The sequence below is a fragment of the Podarcis erhardii genome, assembly GCF_964252035.2.
Source record: "Podarcis erhardii genome assembly, chromosome: 2".
Lineage (NCBI taxonomy): Eukaryota > Metazoa > Chordata > Lepidosauria > Squamata > Lacertidae > Podarcis > Podarcis erhardii.
This window is the reverse complement of record NC_138498.1, coordinates 123236715-123251313: the sequence shown is the minus strand read 5'-3', so window position 1 is coordinate 123251313 and position 14599 is coordinate 123236715. Positions and strand designations below refer to the sequence as shown.

The 14599-nt window shown below is 45.9% G+C and overlaps 1 protein-coding gene across 1 annotated transcript in view; it reads left to right on the top strand.

The window, feature by feature from the left end:
• LOC309335226 (alpha-2-macroglobulin-like) overlaps positions 1-8391 on the top strand; it is a 65922-nt gene extending 57531 nt beyond the window's left edge. Inside the window, exons 30-36 of the mRNA XM_081850100.1 lie at positions 1641-1859; positions 3826-3953; positions 4221-4311; positions 5334-5402; positions 6398-6500; positions 6732-6773; positions 7582-8391. Of these exons, the coding sequence (XP_081706226.1) occupies positions 1641-1859; positions 3826-3953; positions 4221-4311; positions 5334-5402; positions 6398-6500; positions 6732-6773; positions 7582-7607 (678 nt within the window). The 3' untranslated portion in view covers positions 7608-8391. The remainder of the gene's footprint in view (positions 1-1640; positions 1860-3825; positions 3954-4220; positions 4312-5333; positions 5403-6397; positions 6501-6731; positions 6774-7581) is intronic.
• Positions 8392-14599: the final 6208 nt, after the last annotated feature.

The following is a 14599-nucleotide window of genomic DNA, read 5'->3' as shown; positions in this document are numbered from 1 at the left end:
AATAGTAATATATTGTAACCAGAATAGAAGTTTAAAAGTGGAAGTAAATGTACTTTTTGTTTTTTCATTATTGTAATAGTTATTATTATTTCTTATCGGTAGAAGGCAATGTTAATTTAGACTTCTTTGTTTTGCTGTCTGTATATATATATATTTAAAGTCAATAAAAAAAAAGATCTCTCAATCATAGGAAATTGGGGTATGGTAATGGAAAGTCCAGGGCCCGTTGAGGATGTTGCCAAAGTTTGGATACCTTGGCTGAGAATGCAAACCCCAAGGAACCCAAATTCTCACAGTAACTTTGAGGTGACCATTGATGTCCCCCTCGGTCAGCTTCTTCCCTGGCAGACTGGGGTATACCATATGATGTCCACATCCCTAGGGAAAACTCCCTTGCTCATTGGGGCCACTTATACATCCTCCATGTGGGGCTACCTTTGAAGGTGACTCAGAAACTGCAATTAATCCAGAATGCGGCAGCTAGACTGGTGACTGGGAGTGGCCACCAAGACCATATAACACCGGTCCTGAAAGATCTTCATTGGCTCCCAGTACGTTTCCGAGCACAATTCAAATTGTTGGTGCTGACCTTTAAAGTCCTAAATGGCCTCAGTCCTGTATACCAGAAGGAGCATCTCTACCCCCATCGTTCTGCCTGGACACTGAGGTCCAGTTCCGAGGGCCTCCTGGCAGTTCCCTTGCTGTGAGGTTACAGGGAACCAGACAGAGAGCCTTCTCAGTAGTGGCGCCTGCCCTGTGGAACGCCCTCCCAGCAGATGTCAAAGCAACAAACAACTATTTTACTTTTAAAAGACACCCAAAGGCGGCCCTGCTTAGGGAGGTTTTTAATGTCTGACTCTGTATTGTTTTTGATATTTGGTTGGAAGCCGCCCAGAAAGGCTGGGGAGACCCAGTCAGATGGGCAGGGTATAAATAATAATAATAATAATAATTATTATTATTATTATTATTATTATTATTACTCCACAAAGTGGAAATGCATTCCCAACAAAAGAGGACAACAGACTTGTGCAGAGAAAGAGATGGAAATGTGGAAATGATTGCTGTAATGTATAGAAATGCAAGACTAGAGCAAGGAGGACTGTGACCTTTGTGCCTGCCTATGCTGTCCCGATGGGCAACTCTTGTGTGCCAAGGCCCGGTGACCCGCAGTTCCCTAGGGGATAGTAACCTCCCTCCATCCAAACAAAGGCTTACTCAATGCCTAACCTCACAAAGTTGTGACGATTGCTACAAGGTAGGTGTATACCAAATGGCTGGTGTGAAGGGCGCGAGAGGAGGGCTCTCTGGCCACGCCACGATTTAAATTTCCCATGGCCATGCCTCCTGCTGACACTAATTGGTCGGTGGAGCTACCCCTGGGCGGGGCCCTGCCCAGCGACGCGGCCTAGATGGCAAAAGTGGCAACGTGTTTAAGTTGCTAACTATACATTGGAATCTGCTCTGGATCAAAAGGAGTAGAATTTATGACTAGATGGATGACAATTAGGGGGCCCTTCCAACTCTGCAGTTCTACTAGTCTATGATAATTGGACTTCAACCAGGGGACAACTTCAAACTGAGGACTATCCTCTCTACAACAAGGTCCATGCCCACCTTCTCCTTGGTCTGTGTTGCAGGACACTGTGGTTGCCCTCCAGGCCCTCTCCCTCTACGGTGCCTTTACCTACTCCAAGAGGAGCACGGGCACAGAAGTGACCCTGAGCTCCACAGGGGGCATCCTGAGGCAGTTCCAGGTGGACAGCACCAACCGCCTGCTTCTCCAGTGCCAGGCTCTGCCCAGAGTGCCAGGGGACTATGACAGCACGGCCACGGGGGAAGGCTGTGTCCACGTCCAGGTGAGTGAGTGTCCCACCCAGGATGGGTGCCTGGGAAAGAGAAAGTGTGACGTGTGGTGTTCTGGATCCCAGCAACACAACTGCCTGGCGCAAAGATCGGGTGGCCCACGAGACTGTTGAGGTTGCACAAGGTGGTGGCAGCTTTGCTTTGGAAGACATTGCCCTTCCCTAAAAATGATCAGCTCCTTCTGGTGGAGTATGGAGAAACCAAGTTGGGGCAGTGGCCCCGAGCAGGTAGCAAGAACAAAAGGATAGGGGGACCCCGGTCTGGGCAGCAGTATGTTTGGAAATGATCTAGGGGTCAACATTGTGTTAGCCAAGAAGCTAATGCAGTTCTAGACTGCATCAGTGGAAGTATTGTGTCCAGATCAAGAAAAGTAATAGTACCACTGCCTGGAGTATTGTGTCTAATTATGGGCACCAAAGTTTAAGAAAGGTATTGAAAAGCTGGAATGTGTGCAGAGGAGGGCCACCAAGATGATCAAGGGTCTGGAGACCAAGCCTTATGAGGAACAATTGAGGGAGTTGGGTATGTTTGGTCTGGAGAAGAGAAGACTGAGGGGTGACATGATAGTCAACTTCAAACAAACTGAAGGGCTGTCACATGGAGGATGGAGCAAGCTTGTTTTCTGCTGCTCCAGTGGGAGGACCAATGGGTTCAAAATACAATAAAAGAGATTCCAACTAATCATTGGGAAGAACTTTCTGACAGTAAGAGCTGTTTGGAGGGTAGTGGGCAATCCTTCACTGGAGATTTTAAACGGAGGTGGGATGGCCATCCGTAAGGGATTATTTAGCTAGGATTCCTGCATTTCATGGGGTTGGACAAATGATCCTTGGGAGGATCAACTCTACTTGGGATCCCTTCCAACTCTACTATGGTTCTATGACCAGTAACCAAGGGCTGTATGGCAACCTAGCAAGCCAGGGAGTGGAAATAGGTCATTCAGAATCCCAGAGATGTGCCAAGGAAGGGATAAGTTGTTCCAGCAAAGGCTAGATGCTAACTGAACCATTATATTGCCTCTAAGACACTAAGACCTTAAAGGGGCAGACCTCCAGCCTGAAGCTGGGGCCTGTGTCCTCTCTCTGCTAACTCTCATACAGCCCTCAGGTGTGAGGATTCTGGCCCAGGGGGCCAGCATTGGCTAGGGGGCTGCATTGGCTGATGAGCTCAGTGATGTCAAGATCCATATTAGCCCCTTGTGTCACAGTCCGGTTCACAGGTGATCGAAATCCTGGCAGGGGACATCAGGACCAGGGGCAAGGTGGCGGGGTGGGAGCAGGAACGGGAGTCCAGAAGCCAGGAGCCAGGAAGCCAAGAGTCCGAGGGTCAGAGAACCAGGAGACACGAAGTCAAGGGTCCGAGGATCAAGAAGCAGGAAGTCAAGAAGCCATGGTTCAAGGATCAGGAAGCAAAAAGCCAAACGCAGCAAGGCAGGAAGCGTGTCACTGTGGCAAAGAGCCGAAGGGAAATGTTGACCTTATATCCCTTCCCAGCTCTTGCCACCAGGTGCTGTGAGTTACCAGTCGGCCTCACCTGTGCGGCCGCGCCTTGCCTCTTCAGAACAAGTCCTGCAAAGTCCTATTGGTCACAGGGCCTGGCTCTTGAACGCACACCTGACACCTTGGTTGGCTGTCCTACTGCCCTCCTGGTTCCAGAGGCCGCTTACCCTCTGAGTTGGTGTCTAAGTCACTGTTGGAAACCAAGGACATGCCTGATGCACAGAGAGAGAGAGAGAGAGAGAGACCCTCCCATCAGATGTCAAGGAGATAAAAGAACTACACAACTTTTAGAAGACATCTGAAGGCAGCCCTGTATCAGGAAATTTTTAAATGTTTGATGTTTTACTATGGTTTTATATGTGCTGGAAGCCACCCAGAGTGGATGGGGAAGCCCAGCCTGGTGGGTGGGGTATAAATAATAAAATTACTAGTTATTATTAGAGCCTTGTTTCTTTTCCAGACCACTTTGAAATACAACGTGCAGCCACACCAGGAAGAGGCGCCGTTCATGCTGGAGGTGCGCACAGTTCCAGAGGCCTGCGCTGGACCCAAAGCCCACCAAACCTTTGACGTTGCCATCAATGTCAGGTAGTCCCCTTCATTGGCCAAAGCTATTTGGGAATCTGGACCATCCCACAATCAGGATGTATTAGAACAGCAGTTCTCATCCTGTGGGTCCCCAGTTGTTGGACTACAACTCCCATCACCCCTGAGCTCTGGCCTTGCTAGCTAGGGGTGATGGGAGTTGTGGGGGATCCACAAAGGCTGTATTAGAAGATGGATAGATGGTTACGGGGTGGGCTGTCAGGGGAGAAGAGTGGTGCGATTATTTCCCCTCTCTCTTTGGCTTCTCAGTTACACCGGCAACCGACCGGCCTCCAACATGGCCATCGTCGATGTTAAGATGCTCTCGGGATTCATCCCGGTGAAATCATCCGTAAAGCGGGTAAGAGCTTCATTTGTGTGTGAAGGCCCCGCCACAGCCTACTTTGTTGGCTGTATGAGACTTGAGAAGAAAAGAGCTGCCTTTGCCATTTTGCCTACCTACCCCAGGCATCCTCTCTCCAAAAACAGCCACGAGGATCCCTCTGGGTGTCTCACAAGCGGGACTTCTCCTTGTGTTTGTTAGTCTGTCTCCAAATTTTGCTACTCTGAGGCCTGCAACCTTTGTTCACAGAGGCGCCAGTGAGCTTTCGCAGCTGATGGATACAGTAATTGGCCATGGGATTGTCCAATCCCGTCTTGGTTTTAAAGTCAGGTGACCTAACGGGCATAATCATATCTTGGGGCTGCGAATGTTGTACTAGCTTGCAATGTCCACTAGCCACTAGTTAAGTCACTTGGAGACCTTCTGGTGACAAGTGACTAATAAGTCGAATGAATGAATGAATGAATGAATGAATGAATGAATGAATGAATATAAGCCAAGGACACCACACAGCTCAACCTCATCTGCCAGGACTACAGAGAAGCCTCTCCTTGCCCTCACCTTAAGGTAGACTATGCTGCACTCCCTGAGGCTTCAGAGATCGCCTTTCTCCATATATGCCCACTCGACCCCTTCAATTGGTGGAACTGGCATTGTTACATTTGCTGCATAATACCCGTTCTGCATTTGTAAGAACTTGATCTTCTAGTGTGGCAGCACCTGCACTGTGGAACTCCCTGCCTCTTGACACCAGGCAACTGTTAAAAACATTCTTGTTTTGACAAGCCAACCCAGGTGCTTAGGAAGCTAATGCGAGTTTTAATCTGTTTTAGCTTTAATCTGTTTTAATCTGTTATAGCAGTCTACTGCTATATTAATTTTTTGAAAGTTTCAAATTATTGTTGTTGATGTTTCTTATTCAGAGATTTATAATTTAATTTTTTTCACGAACCACTTTGAGGTTGCTTTTTTACAGTCAATAAGTGTACGAATTTTATGAAAGAAAGAAACAACAACAATCTTCATTTTGCGCCCACCAGCTGGAAAGGCACAATCTGGTCCAGCGCACGGAAGTGAGCACCAGTCACGTCCTGCTGTATTTGGAGAAGGTGAGCAAAGATGTCAGGCTTGCACAATTCTCTCCTCCCCCAGTAGCACCAAGGAAGAAACAAGAAAGTTCATATTTATGGTTTTATTCAGTCATTGTGTTGCAAGACAGAGAACCCAGCCCTGAACTCCACTGTGACGTTGCTCACTTTGAGCTCCTCCCCATCTTTCCCCCACAACAGTACCTGGCTCCATGGAGGGCCTCAGAAGACAACTGTCGTTGAGCCCTTTGCTCTTGAATTCTAATTGAGCGGAGAGTCCAGGGGGATGGTGGTGCTTCTGTGCTCTCCAAGGATGACTCTGTTGCGAGTTCTCCCCCTCCTTCTCCTAACACCTCATAACTTGGCAGCTCTGCGTTCTGCTGTAATTCAATCCTGTTTCTCTCTTCTCCTGAAACTGCTGGAGAAAGGGGGGGCAACCCCCCACCCCCTCCTCCTCCAATGGATGCAGAGGAGAAAGAGGAGGCGATCCCTAGCCCTCCTCGTCTGTCCAGTCCCTGACAAAAGAGGGCAGAGACAGGAGGCAGGAGAATCTCTCCTTTGGTCCAGTATATCTGAAGGAGCATCTCCACCCCCATCGTTCCGCCCAGACACTGAGGTCCAGCTCCTTCAGGTATACTGGGCCAAGGCCGGTTAGCTCTAAAGGTCAGCACCAACACTTTGAATTGTGCTCGGAAACGTACTGGGAGCCAAGGAAGGTTTTCCAGGACTGGTGTTATATGGTCTCCGCGGCCACTCCCAGTCACCAGTCTAGCTGCCACGTTCTGGATTAGTTGTAGTTTCTGGATCACCTAAAAGGTAGCCCCACATAGAGCGCATTGCAGTAGTCCAAGTGGGAGATAACCAGAGCATGCACCACTCTGGCGAGTCAGTCTGTGGGCAAGGAGGGTCTCAGCCTGCGCACCAGATGGAACGAGTAGACAGCTGCCCTGGACACAGAATCTCAGCCGTCTTGTGATTCTGTATCTCAAGTGATGATCCCACCTGCTTGTCCACAGGTGACCAACATGACCCAGAGCTACACCTTCACTGTGGAGCAGGACGTGCCTGTCCAGAACTTAAAGCCGGCTGTGGCAAGAGTCTATGATTACTATGAAACAGGTAAGAAAGGCCCCCACAAATGAAGACCATTAAGGTTCACATATCCCACTTCTTAGTTAACTCCCAAAGCAAAATTTAGAACCACCATGCAGTAGATGCATTTATCAGCATTCTGCAACCAACCCCCTTAAAAACCACCCACTAGTCTAAAAGTGGTGATGGAGAAAGCTCGGGGGGGGGGGGCAGAGTCTGGCCTGACCACCTTTCTCTCTTGCTTCCCTCTCTTTCCAGATGATGGTGCTGATGCAGAGTACAGCGCCCCCTGCAGTACAGGTAGAGTATGAACAGAGATTGCCTTGTGCAAATCTGAAGTGGCTCAAAAGTACCAAAGGCCATCCCAGACCATAATCCAGCTTTCTTCGGGGGGCAGGACATGATATAGGGGAGTGGTTTCCAAACCTTTTAGGGCCTCTGCCCCCTTGGCTCCCCAAAAATCATCCTCCCCTCATAGTTGTCAATGTTTCCCTTTTTAAAAGGAAAATTCCCTTATTCCGAATAGGATTCCTCACAAGAAAAGTTGACAGCTATGTCCTACCCTACCCTATAAAAAGCATTATTCAAAACAGCAGTTTTCACGACCCACGAATGAAGGCAATAACACAATAAAATTCAAAACAGTGGCAATTAATTGCATGTTAATTCAAAACCCAATTCAGCTCTTTAATTGACTCAACAAAACGGATGAGTTTGATGCAGTGCTGCCAGATTTTTAAAGCCTGATAGTCATTTACACTTCCAGCACCACCACCACCCCCGCTGCCCACTTGCCTCTTAGCACTGCCCCAAGTAATCCCACTGCCCCCCAGGGCATGGTACTGCCCATTTTGGGAACCACTGATTTAGCGTCCTGGATTATAGCAACTTAAATGGAGGCCAGGCCTCCTGTTGGGCAGGTTGAGGGGCCCCACCTGGGCTGCTAGGTTTGGGGAAGGGCATGAAATGGCAGTAGTTGGGCATGGGGGGGGGGGTTGGAGGGGGTTGCCATCCGGATCTCCTGCCTCTGTTTCCCCAGAGCATATTGGGACACTTGTGGGTGAATGCTTGGCCAAAGGAGATTCTTATGCTCTTTCCTCCACTGCAGCCGAAACTAAACAGGGGAATGAATGATGAAGAATGCAGCCCATCGCTTCTCAGGCGGACTCCGCTGGCATCTGGTCTCATCGCTGACCCAAATAGGGCTAATTTAGCCAGCTAGCCCTGGTGATCGTCTAATGTGTACTGGATGGATTTCCCCCCAAATTGATTTTTTAATTCTGAATTTATTGTTACCCACGTTTTATACTGCATTTTATGCTGTTTTTTGTTGCATCAGTTAAGTGTTTTAAATTTGTTGTTAGCTGCCCTGAGCCTAGTTTTCTGAACCGGGAAGGGCGGGGTATAAATAAAAAATTATTATTATTATTAGTATTATCTTCCTTCCACTGGATAAGGAGGGGGGACAGAGCAGCTGGGACAGAGCAGTGGCTGTGAAGAGGGAAGAAAGATTTCTACAAATGCAAGGCTCATCCACATCTCTGCTTTCCCCTGGGAAAAAGCCACTTTCTACCGCTGAGTCGGAGCAAACATTGATTGGGTTTTCTCCATATTGAGGTTTGCTCTGATTTAGCGCTCAAGAGAGGGTTGTCCAAGGGAAATAGTAAAGGAATTTTTTTCTAAGAACGGGACAAGCAGAAGTGTGTGGCCCAATTTGCTTATTCCACCCCTTGATAGTCCCAAAGGTCTGAACTGCAACCTGCTCTGGCAAGACCCGGAATAACAAAAGGAAGAAGAGGGGATCACTACAAACTCAGCACCTCCTTTGTTGTTTTTTGTTTTCATTTTGAGATCCTTCTGTGTGGCTTCAATTTCCCTCTACAGGATAAAATAAAAGAGAACTCTATTTTTGATTCCAGTCATGTCTCAAGCATATCTCTGCGGGCATTTCTGGGGTGGGATGTGGTGCAAATCCAACCATTTATTTTTGGTGTTTTATATTCTCTGATGCATTTTAGTTTCCCAACTGGCCAAAATCAAACAGCATTAGGGTTGAGCAGCCAGTTTAGCAGCAAACTCATAAAGCAGGTTGCTGCTGAAGGGTGCATGCGGTGTGTGTGTGTGTGTGTGTGTGTGTGTGTGTGTGTGTGTAGCTTCAGATGGAGCAGATGAAAGAACATAAGAAGAATCCTGGTGGATCAGGCCCATGGCCCTTATAGTCCAGCATCCTGATCTCACAGTGGGCAACCAGACGCCTCTAGGAAACCCACAAGCAGGACCTGAGCATTATAGATTTTCTTCTCCTGGTCCACCCTCTCCAGGAGATGATGGGAAGAACAATGCGGATTATATGAAGCATCTGATGATGTCGTCAGAAACAGGCAAGAAGGAAGCAGGAAGAAAGATGTTTGGAAATCAAAAAAAACCAGGCAGGCATGAGAGGAAACAGTCAAAGAATGGGCAGAAGAAATCCTCTACTTCTCAGGGTGCGGATGACAGAAACAGAACAAAAATGAGTCCAGTGTATATTAAAACACTCAGACACAACCCCGACTAAAGAGAAACTGATGGACTACGCAGAATTGGCAAAATTGACACATAAAGTACGGGACAAGGACAACTGTGACTTTAAAGATGAATGGGAACCTTTTACAAAGTACTTAAAGAAACAACAAAGTGAATCGGACTCCTTGGCAGGTTTTGAATAAGCACTCACAAACTTTTTATTGACAATAACCAGTCAGATAAATTAAGGATTCATACAATTCTGTAACATGCATTTGTAGAGAAATCAGAGACTGGAGCTGAGGGAAGTTGGGGGGGAGGGGAGGGTGGGTCATTTTATGGAGGGGAGGGGGAAGTGTGGGGAAATCAAGGATGATATGTTTTAAGATAGTATTTTTGTTTAAATTCTTAATAAAAATATTTTTTAAAACACACATTTAGACACATCAGAATTAAATAGTCATTGCAGAATCCACACAGGGGAGAAACCATATAAATGCACGGAGTGTGGAAGGAGCTTCAGTGTGAGTGAGGCAGGTTTTAATAGATTCACTGGAACATTGAGTTCTAGTGGACCTCCTTGCAGAAGATATTCCATAACACTGGAGCCACTGCAGAGGAGACCCTACACCAAAGCCTTGTTAATTTCACAAAAGGAATATCGTCTTGGAACCATCCTGGATAAAGATTTGGCCTTATCAGAAGCTATGGTTCTAGTCTAGATATCAGTGGGGACAGAACTGGTTTCCATTTCTAGTTCCTATTGTCAGATGTTTGCATCATTAGATGTTCTTTTGTATTCAGTTCAGGTCTGAATACAATAATGTAGCATTTGGGCATGAAGATGCAGCCCAGGAGCCCGGCACTGGAAGCGAAGATAGAGAAGATCTGCACGGCCACCATGTATTTCCCCTTGGTGCTCAGGTAGGTGGGCACAAAGGACACCCAAACACTGCAGAAGACCAGCATGCTGAAGGTGATCAGCTTGGCTTCATTGAAGGCCCCAGGCAGATTCCTGGCAAAAAAAGCTACTGTGAAGCTGATGGCAGCCAGGAAGCCCATGTAGCCAAGGGCAATGTAAAACATGGCAACAGACCCTTCGTTGCATTGCAGGGTGATCTCTCCAGGCTGGGAGTGCATGTCGGAATCTGGGAATGGTGGAAACATTCCAAGCCAGATGGTGCAGATGAGAACTTGGACAGTGGAACAGGAAATGACAATGGAGTTGGCCAAACTCTTCCCCAGCCATCTCCTCATCCTGTTCCCTGGCTTTGTGGCTAGGAAAGCCAAGACCACTGTGATGGTTTTGGCCAACACGGAAGAGACGGCAACTGAGAAGATGACACTGAAGGCAGATTGTCGGAGAAGGCAGGTCATCTTCCTTGGCCGCCCAATGAACAGGAAGGAGGACAAAAAGGAAAACAGGAGGGAGACAAGAAGGATATAGGTGAGGTCCTGGTTGTTTGCTTTGACTATGGGAGTGTCTAGGAATTTAATGAAGATTCCTAACACAATCCCTGTGGTTAAGGACAAGAATAGGGTGAAGGAGGTCAGGAGGGTCCCCAAAGACTCTTCATAGGACAGGAAGGTGATAATCTTAGGGACACATTGATCTTGATCTTTGTTTGGATGCTGATCTTCTGGACATTTGGTGCAGTGGTCTGCATCTGAAAAGAAAAGCAGTGAGTTTAGCATCATTCATATATCACTATTATCTCTGTTCTGTATTACATTCTATTATATTCCGAAGTCCTACATGCAACAGGAGAAGGAGTGAGAAGATGTGATAAGCCATTTAGTGTCCAGTAGGAGTTAGAATAATAGATTCATATAACTGTAGAGTTGGAAGGGACCCAGGTATCAATTGAGTCACATCCTGGCAATGCAGGAACCACAGCTAAAGAACCTCTGGCAGATAGCTGTCCAACCTCACTTCAACAGGCAGAAGGAGGCATTCCGACCCCATCAGTTTGTACATACGATACGATACAATAATCTTTATTGTCATTGTCCCATACAGAACAACGAAATTGAAAAATCTGCACAAGACATTCAAAAACCAACAAGCCAGCTATCCCAGCCTGGTTAGCCCTAAAAACTCTGATACCCCATTATTAAATACAATATACTCCCATACAATAGACTCCTTACAATTGTTGAATGGTTTCTTTAAATGTAAAGGTTCATCATTGTTCCACTCGATGTGTATGTCTTTAAGGGGCCAGAGCAAGGGCCAGAGCAAGATAACGAGACCCAGCTTTACAGCTGTGAAACATAGCAGGTGCTGCTGAGTTGTACTGATTAAGGTGTGTCAGCATTTGGGTGTAGTATATAAGGAGCAGCACCTAGCTCTCCCATGACCCTGGGGGTTGGGTTGGTGGTTGGGTCTGGTTTGTTGTTGATGTATTTAGTGTATAAGGAGTTTTTGTTTTTGTAATTAAAACCTTGTTTAAGTTATTTTTGAGTCCCTTTTTAATGCATGGTCTCCCCAGCAAGCTCTCTGCAGCACTACTATACTGCAAAAAGCCAACATCTTTGGTTATGGGCCCAGCTGCTGAGTGGATGACTGCATATTTTTGGACTCTGAGAAAGGTTTGAAAACTCCTTCTCCTGTTAGTGTAGTTCTGTGGGTCTGGAAGAGTTCCAGAATGGTTGACCGGGATCCAGAAGCTGAGAAGGCTCTGGTCTTTCCACAGCTAACAGATGAGAACTATAGTTTATGGTCTTTTTGGGTGGAGGCACTTTTGACCTCTAGAGAAGTATGGACCTATGTAACTGATGACCCTCCTGACTCTGTAACAAATGCTTGGTCGAAAGGAGATGCGAAAGCCAGGGCGATAATTAATTTGCCAGTCAGCGACCAGCAAGTAGTCTACCTAAGGAATAAGAAAACTGCCAAAGAAATGTGGGACAGTCTTGCAGCAGTGCATGTTAGAAAAGAGTCAGCGTCTGCATTGACGTTTTTCAAGCAGTTGTACCAGACGAAGTTGCAGCCTGGTGGTGATTTGGCAGCACACTTGAGACGTCTGGAGGGAATACGCGGCAAATTAATTCGAAGGGACATGGACATACCTGATATTCAGTATGTTTTTATCATTCTTTGTTCCCTTAACGAGGACTTTGATGGTATAGCTAGCCAGATATCTGCCGTTCCACCAGCACAATTAACTGTGGAAGGGGTAACGGCAAGATTAATGGGCGAGTTGGATAGAAGGGAGGCTTGTGCCATAAGCACTCCTATTTCCAGAAAGAATGAGGAACGCCATATGCAAACTTGTGGTGATACAACTGCATTTAAAGCTGCCAAGCGTTGTTGGTTCTGCAATAAGCAAGGACATTTTGCAAAGGACTGCAGATCCAAAAGAAAGCAAAGTACTCCTAAGCCTGTTTCTGTTCGTCAGTCACGGTTGTCAGCCCAGCAGTCGACATCGTACCGTAAAGACAGAAACAAGCCACGAGCTTTTCACGCTCGGACTGCAGATCATAAAAGAATTAAAGGTGCCAAGTGGAAGTCTTTTATTGTGGACTCAGGAGCATCTCAGCATATTTGCAATGATTGAAGCTTGTTTATTTCGAAGAGGAAATTCGTAATGTACATTTAGCCAATTCACAAGTCTTGCAGTCACTTGGCAGGGGTACTGTTAAACTTGACTCTTTAAACATTAAAATAGCAAACTGCATATACTGCCCATCAGTGGACAATTTATTATCAGTAAGGTGTTTTGCTCGTCAAGGCATAAGTGTGCGTTTCTTAAATTCAATGTGTGAGTTTTTTGAGGGGAACAAACGTCTATTGTATGCCCGGGACTCTGATGGTTTATATAGACTGTATTTTCGCACCTACTCCCAATCGCCTATAAATTGCAGAGCAGCACAGTCAAGCCAGGGGTTGAGGAATGTAAGGCCTCATTCCGGGTGTGTCCACGAGGCGCACAGAATTCTAGGACACCTGAATTTTGCTGATGTAATTAAGACAAAGAATATTGTTAATGGCCTCAACTTAAAACCATGTAAATTCTTTATGCAATGTCTATCTTGTTGCAAGAATAAGATTAAGGTTGCACGCAAGGGTAGGTGCTCAGATAGGAAAGTAACTGAGCCATTTGAGCGCGTACATTGTGACTTAGTTGGGCCACTCCCACCATCATTAGGAGGTTCAAAGTACTGGCTCACCCTCATAGACCAGTATAGTAGATATTGTTGGACTTATACAATAGCTGAGAAGTCCCAAGCATTTGAGAAGTACAAAGTTTTTTGCAACTGGGTAAAAACGCACTTTAACAAACCAATTAAGAACCTGTTTTCTGACCGGGGCAGAGAATTTGTTTCTGAGGATTTTGAGAAATTCCTGGAAGCGCAGGGGACTACTCATGAGTTATCTTGCCCCCGAAGTCCCTGGCAAAATGGGCTTGTTGAAGTTGTGCAGCGTGACTTACAGGCAGGGGTTAAAACGTATCTGCATGATGCTAATCTGCCCAAAGACTTTTGAGCTGAAGCGCTTAATGCGTTTTGTTATGTTAGAAATCGCAGTTATCATTCTGGTTTAGATGTCACCCCCTATGAGAAGCTGTTTAAAAAACGTCCTAATCTGAAATACCTACGCATTTTGGGGTTCAGATGTAATTATGCATTATCCCGCTAAGCAAAAATTGGGTGAGCGTAGTGTTCAGGAAAAATTAATGGGCTACCAGCAGGGGGCGTACAGAATTTACATACCAGCAACTGGCAAATTTCATATTACCAGAAGCATGATACAAACTGTAAATTGGAATGGAGTTGCTGTTTTCCAAGATACTGACGGTATAGATAGTACTGAGGATGAAGAGGAAGCAGCAGCAGCAGCCGGAAATGGTGCTTCTGAATTAATGGAAAAAGACAAAAAGCCTGTTGAATCTGATAATTTGCTTGATGATTTAAAGTCACAGGTACCCAAGGGGAGGTTAGATTCTCTTGATTTTTCTGACCATGAGCTTAGCCTACAGGCACCTCTTCAGTCTGACAATGATGATTTACAACCTGAAACTAGTAGTTCACTTAGTCCCATTAAGTCTGAGGAGTCTGATTCTCCTTCTGGACTGAGACGTTCAGATAGAAAGAGGCAGAAGCCACAACGTTTTGCAGATGAACATTTTAATACTCTGTATGCCAATAAGGCAGTTTTTGAGCCAAAAAGCTACAATGATGTTCGGAATTTACCTAAGCACCAAGCTGTAAATTGGTATAAAGCTATGAACTCTGAGATAGCTTCTTTAAAAGAGCATAACACTTGGTCTCTTGTACCACAAACCCCAGATATGAGACTTATTGATTCAAAATGGGTTTATAGAGTTAAAATGAATGACAAAAATGAAGTTGTAAGGTACAAAGCAAGATTAGTTGCTAAGGGTTTTCAACAAATTCCAGGCGAAGATTATGATTTGTGTTGTTCACCAAGTGTAAAATATGAAACAGTTAAGCTTTTGTTAAAAGATGCATCACAACGTGGACATTCCGTTTATCACCTAGATATAAAAACTGCAATTTGTTTGCAGATTTAAAAGAACAAATTTTTATGCGTGTCCCTGAAGGCATAGACGCCGCTGAAGGTTTGGTATGCAAATTAAATAAATCCCTTTATGGTC